Source organism: Podarcis pityusensis (genome assembly GCF_964106645.2).
Source record: "Podarcis pityusensis genome assembly, chromosome: 1".
Taxonomy (NCBI): Eukaryota; Metazoa; Chordata; class Lepidosauria; order Squamata; family Lacertidae; genus Podarcis; species Podarcis pityusensis.
The window spans coordinates 94437649-94456270 of NC_138028.1; the positions used below are offsets into that span (position 1 = coordinate 94437649).

General features: G+C 43.6%; 1 protein-coding gene across 3 annotated transcripts in view; it reads left to right on the top strand.

Annotated features, from left to right (window-relative positions):
• LOC308477111 (protein mono-ADP-ribosyltransferase PARP14-like) overlaps nucleotides 1–16846 on the top strand; it is a 32881-nt gene extending 16035 nt beyond the window's left edge. For all 3 annotated transcript variants that reach the window (XM_081005348.1, XM_081005349.1, XM_081005347.1), the window contains 12 exons: nucleotides 584–2850; nucleotides 3470–3700; nucleotides 5034–5255; nucleotides 7695–7776; nucleotides 9581–9730; nucleotides 10452–10514; nucleotides 11557–11724; nucleotides 12629–12850; nucleotides 12948–13529; nucleotides 14223–14368; nucleotides 14949–15123; nucleotides 16431–16846. In XM_081005348.1, coding sequence (XP_080861474.1) covers nucleotides 584–2850; nucleotides 3470–3700; nucleotides 5034–5255; nucleotides 7695–7776; nucleotides 9581–9730; nucleotides 10452–10514; nucleotides 11557–11724; nucleotides 12629–12850; nucleotides 12948–13529; nucleotides 14223–14368; nucleotides 14949–15123; nucleotides 16431–16720 — 4598 coding nt within the window. In that variant the 3' untranslated portion in view covers nucleotides 16721–16846. The remainder of the gene's footprint in view (nucleotides 1–583; nucleotides 2851–3469; nucleotides 3701–5033; nucleotides 5256–7694; nucleotides 7777–9580; nucleotides 9731–10451; nucleotides 10515–11556; nucleotides 11725–12628; nucleotides 12851–12947; nucleotides 13530–14222; nucleotides 14369–14948; nucleotides 15124–16430) is intronic.
• The last annotated feature ends 1776 nt before the right edge of the window (nucleotides 16847–18622 follow it).

Here is an 18622-nt window from a genome sequence, read left to right on the forward strand (position 1 = left end):
ATAATTTATCCTAGGCTATACTGTATTAGTTTGTGGAACTGATGTATTAGGAGAAGCGCAGCTCATTCCTTGAGTTTAGTCTTGAGTGTAGTCATTTTGATTGCAAAGCGGGGGCACAAAACAAAATACAACCCTCTGTACCAGTTTTAGTTTGAGAGAACATGGAGAAGGTAGGAAATTTGAAAGCAATAGTGATGAGGGTGTTGGCAGGGCTGGTGGAGGAAAGCAGGCTGGAATGATGTACTGACACAACTAGGTGTGGCTGAAGGAACAAGCAGGTGGATATTTGACCCTTCTGACAGAAATCAGAAACTTTCCAGAAAGTGAAATGGTCACAGGGAAGGCAACTGGAAGTGATCCTGAGCAATCTTGGCATCTGAAGGAGGGAAGAGAAACCCACTGGCCATGTGGGGTGACGATTAGTTTCATTATTGAACTGTGTCCAAGTCTAATGTGGTGTGGAGGGGGCTATGCAGAGCAGAGCAGTAAGTGTTGGGTTACGTGGAGGGAGTTGCACACTAATCTGGAGTTGATCATGTTGTATTTATGGTAGTTGTGTCTCTTCTTTCTCTCTTTTTTAAAGATGTAACTACCGTCTTGAAGCGGAAGCATTCTTTTAACAGCGTGCCAGTTCTTGTCCATCCATACTATGCCTCTTTGGGAGCAGCTCTCTACGGGAAAGAGAGATCACAAATTAGGGTGCCGGACCCAATCGGACTGCCGATAGATCCCTACCACTGGCAATTTTTACAGCAGAATCCACAGGGACTTGAGGAAATCAGCCATGCAATGGCAGGTTGCTATTGTGAGGTTGAGTGGCCTGCTAGGCATTGTTCACACCCAGAAATTACCCTGCGTCCTTCTCTTGCCTTATCTAAGCAGAAAAGCTTCCTGATCAGGACCTGGCAAGAAAATGTTTCTACCCGTTTGACACAGTTCCTGTCCAAGCAGAAGGTTGCCAAGTGTGTATTGAATGCTGAAATCTGGGAAGCCATAAGAAATAACATAGTAAAAGATGACATTTGGATCTTGCCCGATATTGCAAAGGGCATAGTTGTCTTGGTTGGGGCACCAGAAGCTGTCAGGTGCTTAGAGGAGGAAATGCAGGTGCTCATTGAAAAAGCTGCTAAAAAGATTGAAAGAGAGAAGCAAACAATAGAGGCAACTGTTCCTGTTGTTGCTGGAAAATACACTATTTTAAACAATGCTGGACTACGGGATAGTATCCACATGGAGTACCCAGATCTAAAGATTGCATATGATGCTTCCAAAGGACTTATAAGACTGCATGGTGTAGCTGCTGAAGTTTTTAAAATAAAAAGCGACATTTTTGAAAGGATATCCCGCATGGACCAACGATATGTTGATGTTCATCCTTACATTCTTCTTTTTATGCAACATGTAGATAATGAACATCTATCACAACTCTTGTTTTGGTCCAAAAAGATCAATGCATTCTATGAGCTTGAGGGGAAGGCAGTTCTACTGATTGGGGCAGCTCGCCAGGACCTTCAACGGGCTGAGGAAGAAATGAAGACGAAGCTGACCTGCAAATGTGTTGAACTGGAGGACAACTCGATTCTCAGAAAGAGAGAGTGGAAAGAACTGACCAACAGTTTGTGCAAGATTGTACAACTGAATAATTGTTCAAGTGAAACCATCAGAATTCAGGAGATGGAGGATCAAATAGTGATTGCAGGCTATTTCGAAGATGTAGGCAGTGCCTATCAGAAGATCTTTGATTTTGTTGACAGAAACACAAAAATACAAAAAACCATCAGGACTAAATCTACAGCAGTTACAATGTATGTGGAAGAGGAGAAGCGTAATAGTTGGCTTAAATTGGAGCGGCAAGGCATAACAATCCGTTTTGGCACGCAGGCAAATCGCAGGCTGATTTCCCTGGAAGGACCCCGGGTAGAAGTCCTGAAGGGACTTGAGCTCTTTCAAAACACCCTGTCCTCTCTGTATTGTACTAAAATGGTAATAGATAAACCAGGAGCCAAAGAATTCTTCAAGGAACAAGAACATTTATATGTTGCTGGTGCCAAACAACAATTTAACTGTTTGATCAGGATTCAGGAAAGCTCGGAAGAAAGTGAAGAGGAGGGCGGAGATGTGAATAGACCTGAAGAAAAGAGACTGCCAACCTGCGAAGTTAAGCTAGGAGATGGCATTGTAGTAGCAGTTCATAAGGGCGACTTGACCCGTTACTCGGTTGATGTTGTGGTCAATGCATCCAATGAAGACCTGAAGCACATTGGTGGCCTTGCATATGCGCTGTTAAAAGCGGCCGGCCCACAGCTACAAAGTGAGTGCGATGACCTAGTCAAGAAGTATGGATGTTTGAAGCCTGGCCGTGCGATTAGAACACGTGCTTGGAATCTTCCATGTAAAGAATTGATCCATGCAGTTGGGCCGAGGTGGAACCATTCAGAAAAAGAGAAATCTACCCAACAGTTAAAGGAAGCCGTGAAGCAAAGCTTAAACCTGGCAGAAACATATAGCCATCGCTCCATAGCCATCCCTGCCATAAGCTCTGGGATTTTTGGATTTCCATTAGAAGAGTGTGCCCATACCATTGTAACATCCATTAAGGAACACTTGGAAGAAACCTCTGGGAGTGGCTGCCTAAAAGAGATACTCCTTGTGGACTCTAATGAAAATACTGTTCGGGCACTGTCAGAAGCCTTGAATGAAATATTCGCAGACACATTGCTCCCATCTAAGTCTTCCTTAACCTCCAAAACTAAGAGCCACCCTACAAAGAGTAGTAGGGAACCTCAAGAAGTAACTACGGCTGAAGGTGTGAAAATAGTACTACAGAAAAAGGGAATTGAAGACTCCACAGTAAGTTGCTGCTGCAGTTTTTTCAAACTCCTTTTTAAATAGTGTAGAGTGGACTAAATGGTCAATGCAATTAAAATAAAATCTGCTTCAGTGCAGTTAGTTAGAAAAGCACAAAGGTGAAAAAACAAAGGAGATTATAGAATCATAGACCCAAAGAATAGTGAAGTTGGAAGGGACTCTTCTGTTCTTAGTGACCTGCACAGTAGCAATGTGTCTGTGCTGCAATATGTATGAATTGAAGCTTGCTTACACCATTATTGGCTCAGGTGCCACAGAGTAAAATTACAGAATCTCCACAAATGTCTTCTTTCCCATCCCCTACAATAGTTAATGGCATTTGCAACTTCTTGATTTTGAGTGTGTCAGTTCTTAATGATAGTTAAAGCTGGTAGAACTCTTTGCAACGTCTAACATTTTCCCTCTGTGTTGGAATTCTAAGAACATCTGGAGGGTTGCAGGTTTTCCATCTCTGCACAGATGGGCAGGCAGATAAGCGGGACTCCGCTTTGCTGCGTTGGGGGTGGGGTCGCTCTGGTGGCGTTGGCAACGAGGGCTGAGCTGGTGTCCCCTGCCATCATGTGCTATTCCTGGCTTGTCTTTCTCCCTTTTCTTTTTTTAGGCGAATGTAATTGTCAACAGCGTTTCCAGAGACCTGCAGCTGGACAAAGGCCCGCTCTCCAAGGCTCTGCTTGCCCGAGCAGGAATGGAACTCCAGGAGCAATTGACCAAAGAAGGTCAAGGAAAGGACATCAAAGAGGGATGTGTGTTGAAAACAAATGGCTATGCTCTGGGATGCTTTCATGTGCTGCATGCCCATTTGCCTTCTTGGAATCAGGGTAAAAAATCTAAGGTATGGCTTTATACTACCGCCCAATGCAGTGGTGGCTGGTTTCCATTGGGAATGCTGGGGCAGAATGTGGGCAAGCCGACAGAAAGTGGAGCTGGAGTCAATGGCAGGCCGAGCCCACCCTCCTGCCTGCTGCGTTCTACAAGGGCAGCACTAAGGCTGAAGAGGGGGAAACTGTCAGGTGGTGGCATTAGGGGTTGCTTGTGAAGGAGAAGGCAGGCAGGTGGGGAGCTGGCTGCAAGCAGACTGAGGTTGGAGGGCACTACCGCCATTTTTCCCAATGGACCAGCTTCCACTAGTCAAGTGTTCAGAAAAACTGACCGGAGATGTGTTATGCTCCAATTTCAGTTGGATAGCTGCCTTCAGCCCATCCAGATTTAGATGTTTTTCATCTTGCTGGTTTGGGGAAGTCCAGCACTGAGGCATTCTCAAAGTAAAGGAAGGATTGAACTCTGATTAATAAGAATACACACAGAGGCTTGAACCAGCAAGACTCTGGGAAGGGTGCGTATAATAATCTCTGCGTGCCTCCACCCCTCGGCCCAGGTCGTTTTATTCACAAAATAACTTCTACAGAGTGTTCGTAAAAACCAATCAGATTCTTCTGAGCATTTCAACAAACCCCACATGGGGACAAAGTTAAACTACCAAAACAAATTAAGCACACATATTTCTGGGGTAAACAATACAGAACTACAAAGGAGTGCATTTGGCAACCCCTGAAGTCATAATCAAGCAATACACATGATAAGAAGGATGGCCAAGAAGACAGTGATCATTATCACCTTCAGGTGAGATCTGTTTCCTGGCCCTAAGATTAACATTCTAAGATTAACATATCAGAAAAGCTACATCAAAAAAACTTGCCCACTATCTTTATGGCCCAGGATGCCTTCCTGGCAAGCAACTGGAAGCAACTGGGCTGCATGCGTGACTTGTCAAGAAAGAGAAATGGGCAGTAGAGAAAATGGCCAGAGATGCACAGGGTTGTGGGATTTGATCAGAAATTATTGTCAATGTATCAAACCCAGTCAACACAATGCGTTCATCGTGGACACAATGGCTTGATGCATATTTTATAATTCCTCATAGTAATCCCACCTGACCCCACACTCTGGATATTTGCACTCCTACACAGCACCGACCTATTCAACTCACACGCATTTCCTTTTATCTGGATTAATTCAGCTGTGCTGGCTGTCTTGGAAAGAGTTGCATTCATACAGCTAATTTGATTTGTCTTGGAAACCATTTAATTGCAGATATCTAGAAGATGCCACCTGTCAAGAAACGCTTAAACTGCAGGTTCTAAAATGTTTCCTTTTCCGGCCTCCAGATCCTGGGAGAGATTCTTGAAGAATGTCTGGAAACCACTGAGCAGCTTTCTCTGAATTCCATCGCGATCCCAGCCATTGGGACGGGTAACTTACTATTTCCCAAGCAGTTTGTTGCTAAAGCAATGTTCGACGAGGTGTTCAAATTCAGTCGGAAAGCGAATCCCCGCTCTCTTAAAGAAGTCTATTTTGTTCTGCATCCGAGTGATACGGATACCATCAAGGTAACTATCTCTTTTGCAGCATCCTTTTTGTTAAATACAGCTATTTGATATTAAAGATAGCTTTAGAAGATCCTAAGTGTTACAGGAGCAGTCTCTTCCCCCCCCCAAAAATCAGATCTAGCATGTCCCTCAAAATATGAATCTTTTCCTTTTTGCATGGCCAATGTGTTATCTTGCTCCTATATTGCACATTAACACACAGACAGTGAGGCAGAAAAGCTGGCTGGGACAATCTGCATCAATGAAATTACTGCATCAGTGCAAGAAAAAATCCTCTTCCAGTTTGATGATATCCCTAACATCATCCTACCTGTTCTACTTTTCTCAACTAGGTGATATAGGCTAGATCGCAAATACTCAAGTGCCGCATAGAAATGTGACCCCCTGCTCACCAAATGTGTTTTTTGTGGCTTCTTCTCCTTAGATGGGGGTAACCAATGCAGTGTCCTCATGATGTTGTTGGACTGCAACTCCCATCAGCCCCAGCCATCATGACCAATGGTTAGGGATGATGAGAGTTGTAGTCCAATAACATCTGAAGAACAGCACATGAGCTACTCTAGTCCTGGGAAAATGGATGGAAGGAGAATTTCACTCAAACTGCAGGATAGTCTTTGTCAACTGGTGCCCTTCAGATATTTTGGACCACAACTGATTGGCGTTGTAGTTCAGAACATCTGGACAACACCAGGTTGGCAGAGGCAGCTGTCAGAAAGCATAGCAAATTTGATGTCAGTCAGTTATTTCCCAGTGCTGGATTGGTTGGGAAGTGAAACAAATGGGCTCTGAAGCTATGCAACTTGCTTGTCTGGACCATTTGATCCCCTCTGCTTAGTGTTAGATGCTACAAAAGAATGCAGCCCACGTCTAGTGTATTGTCAAAAACGGGTCTTGCTTGAGTAGTACCGTATTTTTCGCACCATTGGACGCACCGGACCATAGGACGCACCGGATCATAGGAGGGGGAGAACAGGGAAAATTTTTTTTCCCTTGTTCTCTCCCTCTAAAACAAGGTGCGTTCAAGGTACCTATTTTTTTTGGGGGGGGGGGAATAAAGAAAAAAAAATTCCCTCCCCAGGCACGGGGCAGGCGCGGGGGAAGCCCGAGCTTCCCCCGACCCCAGCCCCCAGAACAGCCTGCTATCCGCAAGCCTAGGGAACCGAGCCGGTCTCCCCAGGCTTGTGGAGAGGTGCGCGAAGCCCGGGCGCGCTCTTCAGTGCGCACCAGGCTTCGGAATGCAGGCAGCTCCGCGCCACCCTCCCGAGCCCTGCGCAGCTTCGCGCCGGGATCGGGAGGGTGGCGCGGAGCTGCAGGAAGCCCTGGGGCGCAGGCAGCTCTGCGCCACCCTCCGGAGCCCCGCGCGGCTTCGCGCAGGGGTCTGGAGGGTGGCGCGGAGCTGCAAGAAGCCCTGGAGCGCAGGCAGCTCCGCGCCACCCTCCGGAGCCCCGCGCGGGGGTCTGGAGGGTGGCGCGGAGCTGCAAGAAGCCCTGGAGCGCAGGCAGCTCTGCGCCACCCTCCGGAGCCCCGCGCGGCTTCGCGCCGGGATCGGGAGGGTGGGGCGGAGCTGCAGGAAGCCCGGGAAAGCCTGCATTCGCTCCATAGGACGCACACACATTTCCCCTTCATTTTTGGAGGGGAAAAAGTGCGTCCTATAGAGCGAAAAATATGGTATTTGCAAACAGCTTTTCTGCTTTACAAAAGCTGGTTCTTTTGCACCATAAATCACTGGAAAGGAACCTCTGGCTCACTGGTGTAAATTAATCCTAGCAGGTGTTTTTGCCTATTATGAAGTTTCTTTCTCCCATCCACCCCCTGTCCTGATGTCAGGTAAAGATGCAGCTTCAAAGGAATAGTTGTGCTCCTGATCGTTCCTTGGCAAGTGGGGCTTGTATGCAATGCCTTTTGAATTTTGACACCAAATGGGAGTTTCTGATCAGGAACTCTGTGGAGTGTAGCCAAGTCATGCGGAAAAAGCAAGCACTGCAGAAATTTCAAGCCCTGCTGGGAAAGGTTACCCTCCTGAGAAGAGCTGATCCATGCAGGGCTTGAGGTTGCTGTCATAGCTGATCATCAGTGACTCATAGTGAGTAATCAAATGTGCATATGTTTATTTGGCACAATATTTCTGCTTCTGCTAGTCATGCAGACGACAAGAATGCATTAAACACACACACCGAGTCCTACCCACCTTCATGAAAGAAACTTAAACTTTAGAGGCAGTGCCAATACTCTTTCAAACCTCTCATCTAAACAGTTTAAATGTAAACATGGCTTCATAATTACAACAGAATGACTGCAAAGGCAGTGATGTTCCAGAAGAAATACCACATGGCACCCTTCTTGTCTCTTTTCCTGATAATGTGTTCATTGTAACGAAACCCTAAAAGCCTGTTTGAAGTTTTAGCCTGTTTTTATTGTGGATTTCCCCCCCTCCTCTAGGCATTTACAGATGAATTAAACAACAGACTGAATCCCAGCCAAACAAATATAGTACCTGACAGCTCCCAACAGCTAGGTCAAGGTAAATCTTGTTTTCATAAAATCCCACCTGCAAAAACAAAAAGCAAAGCGTTTGGAGCTTGACCCAGAAATAGTGGGAATTCTGGAATCTCCTGATGAGGAAGAAAAGCTGGAAAAGCTGAGGAAAGCTGCAGAAAACATTTGAAGATCAAGGTTTTCATGTAAAATAAGGGAGAAGATGAGCCAGTATATATTTATTCTCTCTACATAGGCCAGTAGCCAAATAGCAGCAGAGCTAGTTTTGTGATGCCAAATGTATGTGCATATTTTTCTTTGAACAAGAGTCCCGTGTGCCATGTGACAAACTGCATTTTGAAATGGGGCGCTCAAAAAGTACTTTTGCGATATGTTGTGGGATAGTCCTTAGAACAGGAAAAGCTCATAGGTTCCACTGGGCTACTACAAGCATCTTGTGTCACCCTAAAGCAGCTCTTTGGAATCCTGGCCATGACTCTAGCAGTGAAGTTAGTCCCAATAAGCAGTGTGTGAAGTAAACTCAGGTAGCAGTGAGTCTTTGATCTTGCTAGGTCCGCTTTTCTCTTCTACGGCATGACTTGTGAGAAGCCACCTTCTGCTTCAAACTAACCATTTTATGCCCAGGACTGGGAAAACTCCATCTTTCCCCAGTGTGGATTCTAGCAAAAGAAATAAAAATGATTTTATTTAACTCAGGGACTGGATGCTTTCAACCTCCTCTTCCTTCACTGTACAGTAGTACCTTGGTTCTCAAACTTAATCCGTTCCGGAAGTTTGTTCCAAAACCAAAGCATTCCAAAACCAAGGTGTGCTTTCCCATAGAAAGTAATGCAAAACAGATTAATCCGATCCAGACTTTTAAAAACAACCCCCAAAACAGAAATTTAACATGAATTTTACTATCTAATGAGACCATTGATCCATAAAGTGGAAACAATAATCAATGTACTGTACTATAAAATAAATAAGACAGTATTGTAGATGATAAAAATTTAAATTAAATTTTTTTCTTACCTGCACTGATGATAGTCATTGTTTGGATGGGGGGCTTTTATCTATTTCCGCAGTCACACAATCAATCCATCAGTAGCTGAACTGGGTTCCAGACAGTCACAAAAACAAATTAACCGGAAAAGCCTCAAAAACAAAAACACAAAATAAATATCAAAAACAAAAGCACCAAACTTAATCCATTCCAGAAGTCTGTTTGACTTCCAAAATGTTCGCAAACCAAGGCGCAGCTTCTGATTGGTGCAGGTGCCCCAGAAACAATAGCCGACAACCTCATTGAACGTTTGGTTTCTGAAAAACGTTCAAAAGCCGGAACACTTACTTTGGGTTTTCGGTGTTTGGGAACCAAGGCATTTGAGAACCAAGGTACCACTGTACTGGGGCAGAGAAGGGAAAAATGGGACTGCATGTGCCTGAGGTTTGATGTTGCTCATTCATGACCAGGGATGGCAATGTGGTGCCCTCCAGATGTTGGACTACAGCTTTTACCAGCTCCAGCCAACATGGGTGTTGGGATGATGGGTTTTGTAGTTCAACCACACCTGGAGGCAACTGCATTGCTTACCCCTGTGCTACGACTATGCCTACTTTTGAAAAGCTCCAGTGTCTAATGGGGACCAAATTGGATTCAATCTGTGCTGCTTTTATTCAATTCAATGTCCTGACTGGGGTGAAAGCTTTATTAAAACGATGAATTGAGGACAAAGAGTCATCTCCTGAAAAGCATTGGTTGGATACGTAAATATCCTACAGCTAAATGCTTAGGAGAAGGGGAGCCAAATATATAGACATTTATCTCTCTTTTTTCCCCTTTACAGCTTCCTTTGGGAGTATTTCATCGCCAAAGTCTGAAGTTCATAAAATGCAGATTGGCTCAGTTCTGTTGCAGGTGGAATGTGGAGATATCACCCAAGAAACCACAGATGCTATAGTGAACATAACCAATACCACATTTGATCTTAAAGTTGGTACGTTACAAAACCTATGAGGTCATTCCCCTGTCTGTCTGTAATTGGTATATATGCCTGGGTGTACTCCCTCCAACCTTACCATTCCAATATTGATAAGCGAGTGCCTTGTTCGTAGCTATGTGTCTAATTCAGTTGAAAGGAATGATGTTTGTTCTAGTTTTGGAATAAAGTCCCATAGCTGGCAGAAGCATGTGATACACATGTGATACACATGACATATTCCACACACACCCCCGTGCTCCACACACAACTATGTGCTGTACAGAAAAAGAAGCAACTGTGTGTATGCTTTGACATCAATAGAAAGCCTCAGCCATTCTGTTCTTGGGGATCCCACTGTGGTCGAAAAATTGCCCTGGGATTTCCTGAGCTTTCCTACCCCAGTGTAGCTTGGTCTTCAGTATCATTCTGCCTAAGTGATAGAGATTTTACAAAGCATCAGATGCAGATGTGTAATAAAATGCTTGTCTCTATATGAGCAGTAGAGAGCTGAACCACAAAGCAGAGCCTTGACTTTGCTTCCAGTTCCTCACCAGGCACCAGATTGTTATCTATCATGGGAATGTTCCTTTTATACCGAATTCAGTTATGCATGCATGCTACATTCATAGGAACTTGATTATGGCTATATGTGCATGTATCCTTTGCTGTATGTGGGTTGTTAATCTTTACTGGTAATCTTATTTTCTCAGAGAAATGTAATTTTTATTTATTTAAGGTGTTTCCAAAGCAATTCTGGATGGAGCTGGACCAGGGATGGAACAGGAATGTGCTCAACTAGGTACAAATCTACTTTTTACATAAGCAGGGGTGGGTTTGGTTCCCCTCCCCACCGCTGCCCAGCACTGGTGGTCAGTAGTGAATGCCAACAACGTTCTTGATCTTTGAAGCACGAGTAGTTACAGGCCAGTGAAACATGTTAAAGGCTATTTATGCCTGAAGATAACTGAGAGTGACTGTTGCTCATTTGCTACTTTGCACTTCCCTGCTCCTTAATAAGTTATTGGATCTTAACTGTATACAGCCAGTACAAAAGTAGTGTCTGTGATTTGGCAGGAAATTGCATGTTGGTCATCCACGTGGCTATGAAGTGTCTCATTTCATTTAGCTGCAGACGGTAAAGTAAAATGTTAGCCATCTGTATGTAGGAGCCTTATCTTCTTCCTTCTGGTCGTGGTAGCCAATAATTTCTCCAAGTAGTCAGTGGGTTCTGCTTCCTGCTTCACACAGGCAAACTTAAGTGTGTGTTCCTTTTTGTCCCCAAGGAATTCAGTTGTGCATGGAACTTTTGTTATCTGTAGAGACTGCCTGCTGCAGATATTCCTCCTTATTCTGCGAGGGACCAGGAGAATTGTCATGGTCTTGTGGGTAGGGCTAAATGTGCAGCCCTGCTATAGCCTTTTCGGTCCTCAGTGGACTGAACAGCTTCACAGAATGGTTCTTGCATACCCGGGGCCATAAATGTCTCCCTCTTAAACAGAACTGCATTGCTTGTCAGTTTATCAGTGGTATAAAGTGCAGGCAGTGAGGGGAGGCCCTGCTTGCTTAGAGGGCATGGGAAGCAGCACGGATAATTGGATACTTGGGTTGTTTCTAACACCCTCCCTGGTGTTAGAACATCTGCCCCAGAGATGAAATATTGCTGTTTCAGGACTGGAAGAACAGGATATCTCTGGAACAAAATTGTGGAAGGATATGGGAGCTCTGTGCACGCAAAAATTGTATGGAAAGGCTTCCGAGATGGAAGGCATATACTCCTCCTGAGTAGAGGCTGCCTTGTTTGTTCCACATATCACTCTCCCCCCGCTACTCATTTCTTTCAGCTACCCAGCCTCACAACAATCTCATATGCACGCAAGCAGGAAACCTGAAGTGTAAAAATGTAATCCACCTTGTGGCCCAAGAAGATACCAAGGCACAAGTCTCCAAAGCTCTTGTGGAATGTGAACAAAGGCAATTTTCCTCTATTGCCTTTCCTGCAATTGGGACAGGTCTGTATTGCCTTGAGGGGAAACAATGGTGCAGCAGTAAGTGGGTGGCATAATTGAACTTCCAGTGGTGCTAATGGTGGTGGCTCAGAATTTTTATTCTTTATTCAGCAAAATGTAGACACTACTCAATTGTAACAAAACTACTAAGTGGTTTGCAAAATAGTCCTATATGGCACCACTATACTAAATAAGAAACATGGGGAAGGTTAAGATCGTTGACACTGCTGCTCCACTCCTCATCAGCCCTGCCCCACACCCTCCTTGAGTGTTTTTGGCTGGCTGGGATATTATTTTGAACTCATGATAATGGTTCTTGCCTGCTGGGTTGAGAATAGAGGTGTGTGCATTATGTGTGTGTGTGTTTGGGTAATACAGTATTGCACAAAGGCTTTTTCTGTGTCTAAAAATATAAGTGCTGCTTCTTTATCATTTCTTTTTTCTTAGAGTTTGATTATGTTTATAATGTTCCTTATATTATTCCTCATCTGTCTGTCCAGTAAGAAGCCTGTTTGGTCTTCACGTATGTATGTTTTCAGAGTTTCTTTCATTCTTTTTACCAAAATAGTCAAAACAAGTTTATAATCATTGTTTAATAGTTAGATGGGCCTAAAGTCTTTGGGGTTCTGTATCTCTTTCTCAGATTTGGAACTTAGTGTTATGAATGCCTTCTTCCAAGTTTTGGGTATGCCGTCTCCTTTTGGGGCTCTATTCATTACTTCATTCAGTGGAGGAATTATGATTTCTTGAAATTTTTTATAATAGGTAGATGTGAGTCTATCAGGTCCTGGCGATTTTCCTATTTTTTGCTTGTTCAATGCCAATAGTTATCTCTTCCATTGATATTGGTTCATTAAGATAGTTTATTTGTTCCGTTGTTAGTCCAGATTTTTTATTATTATTGCAGGTCAAGCAAAACGTGACCCAGCTGCAGTGGCCAATGATATGATAGATGCTATAGTAGACTTCATAAGTCAAACACCTTCTCCACAGGTGAAGATGATTAAAATAGTAATTTTCCAGCCACATCTTCTAAGTATTTTTTTTGCAAGTATGCAAGGAAAAGAAGCTGCACCTAGCAAGCATGGTGGCACATCCTCGTCAAACTCCATTTTTTCTAGATTAGTAGGTAAGTAGATGGCTTCTATACGTGTAGAACTTCTTGACTGCAGATGCATTAAGTAGTTAAAAGCATAACCTGTCCCTGAATTGATGTTCTGTTGCAGATTTCTTTAGCTTCAGAAAATCCGCTGAGGGAGCTAAACCTACAATACTTTTGGAGAGAACAGTAGAGCCAACCATTTTTCAAATCTGTGGTGATAGCCGGAAGAATGTCGAAGAGGCAGAATTTTGGATGAAGGATCTGATTTTGAAGGGCCAGTATGAAACAGTTGTCTCAGATAAATGGATCTCAAACTTTGGAGAAAGTGAATACGAAAAACTGAGAGCTCTTCAGCAGCGGCTGCATGTTGCTATTAGGCTAGAGTATAAAGATTCTTCTCCTTCCCTCCACATTGTTGGTATAACCAAAGATGTCTTGAAGGCCAGCTCAATAATTAAAAGCATGGTCCAAAGCATGGAGGAGCAGTCAAAGGCAGATATTCTCAGCAACTTTGTAGAGTGGCAGTATGAAGACAATGGGAAATACAAAGCCTTTGATAGCCTGACAAATATGCATTTAGAATCTGCAGCACACCAGCTTGAAATAACCATAAGGAACAAAAGCTACAAAGTGGACCCAAGTAAGCAATGTGCAATGGATAACCAGGGGAGAAGCATCACCCTTCGCCGTGTATCAAAAGCTGAAGGTAAGCTTCTAAGGCATGAACAAATTGATCAGTTCTGTCCCTTGTATTCTCTGTGTCTCCCACACAAACACACACTTGTGCATATCCAACATTTCTGCCTAGTAAAGCTCTGAAGGAGATAGGCCTTGAGTCCAGATCCAACCTCAACTTGCTTTCTGCCGGCAACCTTCCTGGGCATTTGCTTATATGAAAAGTAACCATATTGCAAGTTATTAAATGCAGTTTCACAGATGGCATGGTGCTGCATGGGTCTTTTTCTTCTCTTCTTCCTCCTTATTTAGAAACTGAGTTAATGGCTGGAGAACTTTTATTTTGGCTGAGGCCTGCATAGAGCAAATAGCTAACTTGTTCAGTCAGACCCAGCTGCTCTAAGTCAGCTGCCCAGGAGTTGGTCTTCTCCCGAGTCATACATAGCTGTCTCTCCTGTAGGGGCCAAATGTGGGCTTTCAGGCCTGTCTGTCTTGCTTTTGTGAATCTACCTAGGCCAAACTCCTTCCCAACCCTGTTCTGTGTTCTCAAGTGATTTTGCCTTTGTCCGTGATAAGGACTCACCAATTTAAAACGACAACAGTGCCGCTCAAAATACTAGCTTGAAACCTCAAACTGAAAGTTCATACCGAAACTGAAGTGTGTCCTGAAATAGGCTTGTATGCCCTTAGTCATGGCACTAACAGCACCATGTTCATTACACAGGTAATCTGGCAGTGGACTTACCTGAACAGTGGGAAGACATGGGGCAAGCGCATCTCAAAATAGTGGAGCTAAAACCAGAAACGGAGGAATATCAAAATGTCAAGAAGATGTTTCTCCAGACTTGCAGCGTATTTACTATTGTAAAGGTAAAAACATTATTTTCAAAGTCTTGTTGGTTTTTTTCTGTGGGGTTCCTCCTTTCATAGTACACAGCTTATACCAAGGGCCCCTCTACACATTTTTTTTTTTTAACATCCATGATGGACCTAAACACAAGGGCATTCTCTCCTGCAGTTTCTAGAAGCTGATATTCAGAAGCATTTCCGCCTACAACCATTTAGCAGTTATGCTACTGGAAAGCAGTAGCTAGTAGTGGTACCTCGGGTTAAGAACTTAATTAATTCTGGAGGTCCATTCTTAATCTGAAACTGTTCTTAACCTGAGGTACCACTTTAGCTAATGGGGCTTCCCGCTGCCACTTTGCCGCCACTGCATGATTTCTGTTCTCATCCTGAAGCAAAGTTCTTAACCCGAGGTACTATTTCTGGGTTAGCGGAGTCTGTAACCTGAAGCGTCTGTAACCTGAAGCATCGGTAACCCAATGTACCACTGTATTGGGTTGATTCACCCTAAGGCTCCAAATCTGTTCCTTGTTCAAGTGATTTAAAATTTTTATTCCCAGTGATGATACTGGTTGTTATTGGTGCTCTGTCTTTTTATTTGTAGATCGAGAGGATCCAAAATCCCTACAAATGGCAGCAGTACCAAATAAAAAAGAAGGAGATGGATGACAAAAATGGCCATACAAATAATGAGAAGCCCCTTTTTCATGGAACAGCTTTTACCTCGATAAAGCTCATAAATGATTATGGGTTTAATCGAAGTTATGCAGGAATGCACGGTTAGTTGATTATCAAAGTGTGGCTTTTGTATGAATGGCTAGTGACTCTTCATGTGCCAAACACATGTTTCTATGTATGGGGTTAAAAAGAGAGTGATTGTTGTGCATCAATGTCTGCGGATACATATACTGTCATTTCAGCATTTACAATACTCAGTTTTTGTACCTTCCCCATCTGTGATTATTATTATTATTTAATTTTATTAGTCGTCATTTACTAAAAGTGCTCATCTTGCAGTATTGTAAAAAGGACAAATTTTACCCCATCCCGCTGCAGTGTGTCTGATTATGTCTCTATTATAAAAGAGGAGAAAAGGTATAAGTATTCCCTTTCACTGGTTACAGTTTATGGCTGAAAAGAAAAACTGCAGCTGCTTGAAACTCTGTTTTTGTATTACAAATTTGGCTGCAAACTGGTTATGGCTATTCATTGATTAGGAAGGACTCTTCTCATTCTCAGAGGCTCTCAGAATTTTTGGCTGAGCCTTTATTGCTTGAGAAGAGTAAGTGTAATAGTGTTCCCAAGGCAAGTGGAGGTTGCATTGGATAGTAGATTTACTCCTTTTTTAGATTAGATTTTCTTTTCTAAGAATTTGGTCATCCCCAGATAGTGCAAGGGTAACTTTTTGCTTTTTAAGGATCTGAGCTGCTTGCCCCTTCTGCACAAGAAGCAAGGTAAAAAGCCTTTCCTTTTCAACTGAGCTCTCTGCTGTACCAGGACAGCTTATAAACAAGGAGGAGGTGGTTCATCTGCCTGCTTTCTGAGCCTCTGTAGAAACAGTGCCTTGCAGAAAGGCAGGAAAAAGCTGTCCCACCCTGCATCACTTCCCTTAGATGGGCAAATGGCAAGCACAATTGATGGCTTTGCTCCCAAGGTGCATGATCCGAATTCTGCTCACATGGCAGAGCTTAGTTTTGCAAGAGCATCTTGGGATCCAGGCTAGAAGCCTTCTCCTTGGCTCTGGTGAGAGGCAAATATTTTCTAATTGGTGCGGGGTGGGGGGAGGTAATGAAGGAAAGTTGTGTTGCTAGTGTATACAGAAAGAAAGCACAGTCAATAGACAAGGTTGAATCCTGGAATGAGAAAAGCACACCCTTAGGCAGACCTGCCATCTAAAAAAACCCTCTTGTTAGCAGCATCGCAGCATTGACTTGTTGTAGTCTGCTAATAGGAAAAGGAAACTTCCCCAGATAAGTGTCTGTTACTGTTGATACCGATATGTGTGTTGCTGGAGCCTTTCAAGAGTGAAAGGATAATGGTACTTCACAATTACTGGCTGCTTTAAACTTTTCATTTATCTTTACAGCTGCAGCATATGGAAATGGAACCTATTTTGCTGTAAATGCCCAGTATTCTGCCTCTGATACTTACTCAAAACCAGAAGCTGATGGGAAAAAGTACATGTACCTTGCTCGAGTACTCACCGGAGAATATTGCCCTGGAGCGCAAGGATTAGTTGTCCCCAAACCCAAAAATGCGGCCGATCCCACTGTTCTCTTTGACAGTGTGACTGATAATGTTTCTAAACCTTCCTTGTTTGTCATTTTCAATGATATCCAGGCATATCCAGAATATCTCATCACTTTTAAGAAGTAAACTTTTCTCTATCTTGCACTTACCCTGATGAAAAGAAGTGCCTCTTGTTATGTAGTAGCATGCTGATACTGTATTTACCTGTACATAAATGGATCTGATTACGAAATAAAATGTTGATTTGGGCTACTTGCTGAGTAAAAAACTTTTTTTATTTTAATTCTTGAAGTGGAAAGTTTGGAAGGGTCGAACCTTTTCAGGTTGCTCAGCGTGTTTGAAACTGGGATAAACAATGGACAATTAATTAGGAAAGGTATAAATAAGTTTAGGAGGAGGATAGCATGGCTAAGGAGCAGAGTCAAGGAAGGTAACAGTTTTTTAGTTTTGGGGGGTTTTTTAGTGAAGTGCCACTTAAAGCACCACTCTCTTTCAAATCAGAACCAGTGAAGGCACTGAAGGTCCTGTGTGAGTACCTGGAGGTGGTTGGAGGATGGATGGCGGCTAACAGATTGAGGTTGAATCCTGACAAGACAGAAGTACTCTTTTTGGGGACAGGAAGCGGGCAGGTGTGGAGGATTCCCTGGTCCTGAATGGAGTAACTGTGCCCCTGAAGGACCAGGTGCGCAGCCTGGGAGTCATTTTTGACTCGCAGCTGTCCATGGAGGCGCAGGTCAATTCTGTGTCCAGGGCAGCTGTTTACCAGCTCCATCTGGTACGCAGGCTGAGACCCTATCTGCCCATGGACTGTCTCGCCAGAGTGGTACATGCTCTAGTTATCTCTGGCTTGGACTACTGCAATGCGCTCTATGTGGGGCTACCTTTGAAGGTGACCCGGAAACTACAACTAATCCAGAATGCGGCAGCTAGACTGGTGACTGGGAGCTGCCGCCAAGACCGCATAACACCAGTCTTGATAGACTTACACTGGCTCCCAGTACGTTTCCAGGCACAATTCAAAGTGTTGGTGCTGACCTTTAAAGCCCTAAATGGCCTTGGTCCAGTATACTTGAAGGAGTGTCTCCACCCCCATCGTTCTGCCCGGACACTGAGGTCCAGCATTGAGGGCCTTCTGGCAGTTCCCTCGCTGTGAGAAGCCAAGTTACAGGGAACCAGGCAGAGGGCCTTATCGGTAGTGGCACCTGCCCTGTGGAACGCCCTCCCACCAGATGTCAAAGAGAAAAACAACTACCAGACTTTTAGAAGACATTTGAAGGCAGCCCTGTTTAGGGAAGCTTTTAATGTTTGACAGACTATCGTATTTTAATATTTTGTTGGAAGCCACCCAGAGTGGCTGGGGAAACAGCCAGATGGGTGGGGTATAAATAATAAATTATTATTAATTATAATACACAGTTTTCTTCCCCTCCAAAATCAATTCAACTTTTCATAATCTAAAACACTTTCCTCTCTAAATTAAAAGGACGAAGTATTCCAACTAAAAGACGAAAACGATTTGTTTCATTTGATCCAGGACACGTCACGGACCAGTCCTGAAAATGTGGAGTAATGAACTCTGTTCATGTGCAGAGTACATCAGAGTAACTGCTGTCAGCCTCTTATGTCTGAGATTAGGGAGAATAATTTTCAGGCAGTGTTAGAAACGGATATGAAAGTTAAGAGCTAAATGGTACCTTAAACTTAGGTTATGGGTGCAACAACAGAACGTCTACAAGAATACAAAGCTGAAAATGAACTGCAGCTAAAATGTTATATTCATTTTTTACATAGTCTAGTCCTTCCCCTGCCCACCCACCTAATATTCTTAAGAGAGTCTCTTCTCCAGTCTTTAGGGAGTAGCTGGATGTGGGGAGGCAGAAAAAGGTCCTTTCCTTCCACTCTGCAGTTTTAATCGGAAATCTTAGGCACAGTACTGCGCCCAGAGCTCAGAAACTGCCCACGCTAATGAAATTCCCTGTCGCAAAATGCGCCTAGAACAATGGGAGTTTCAAACACTTGTTTCCAGGT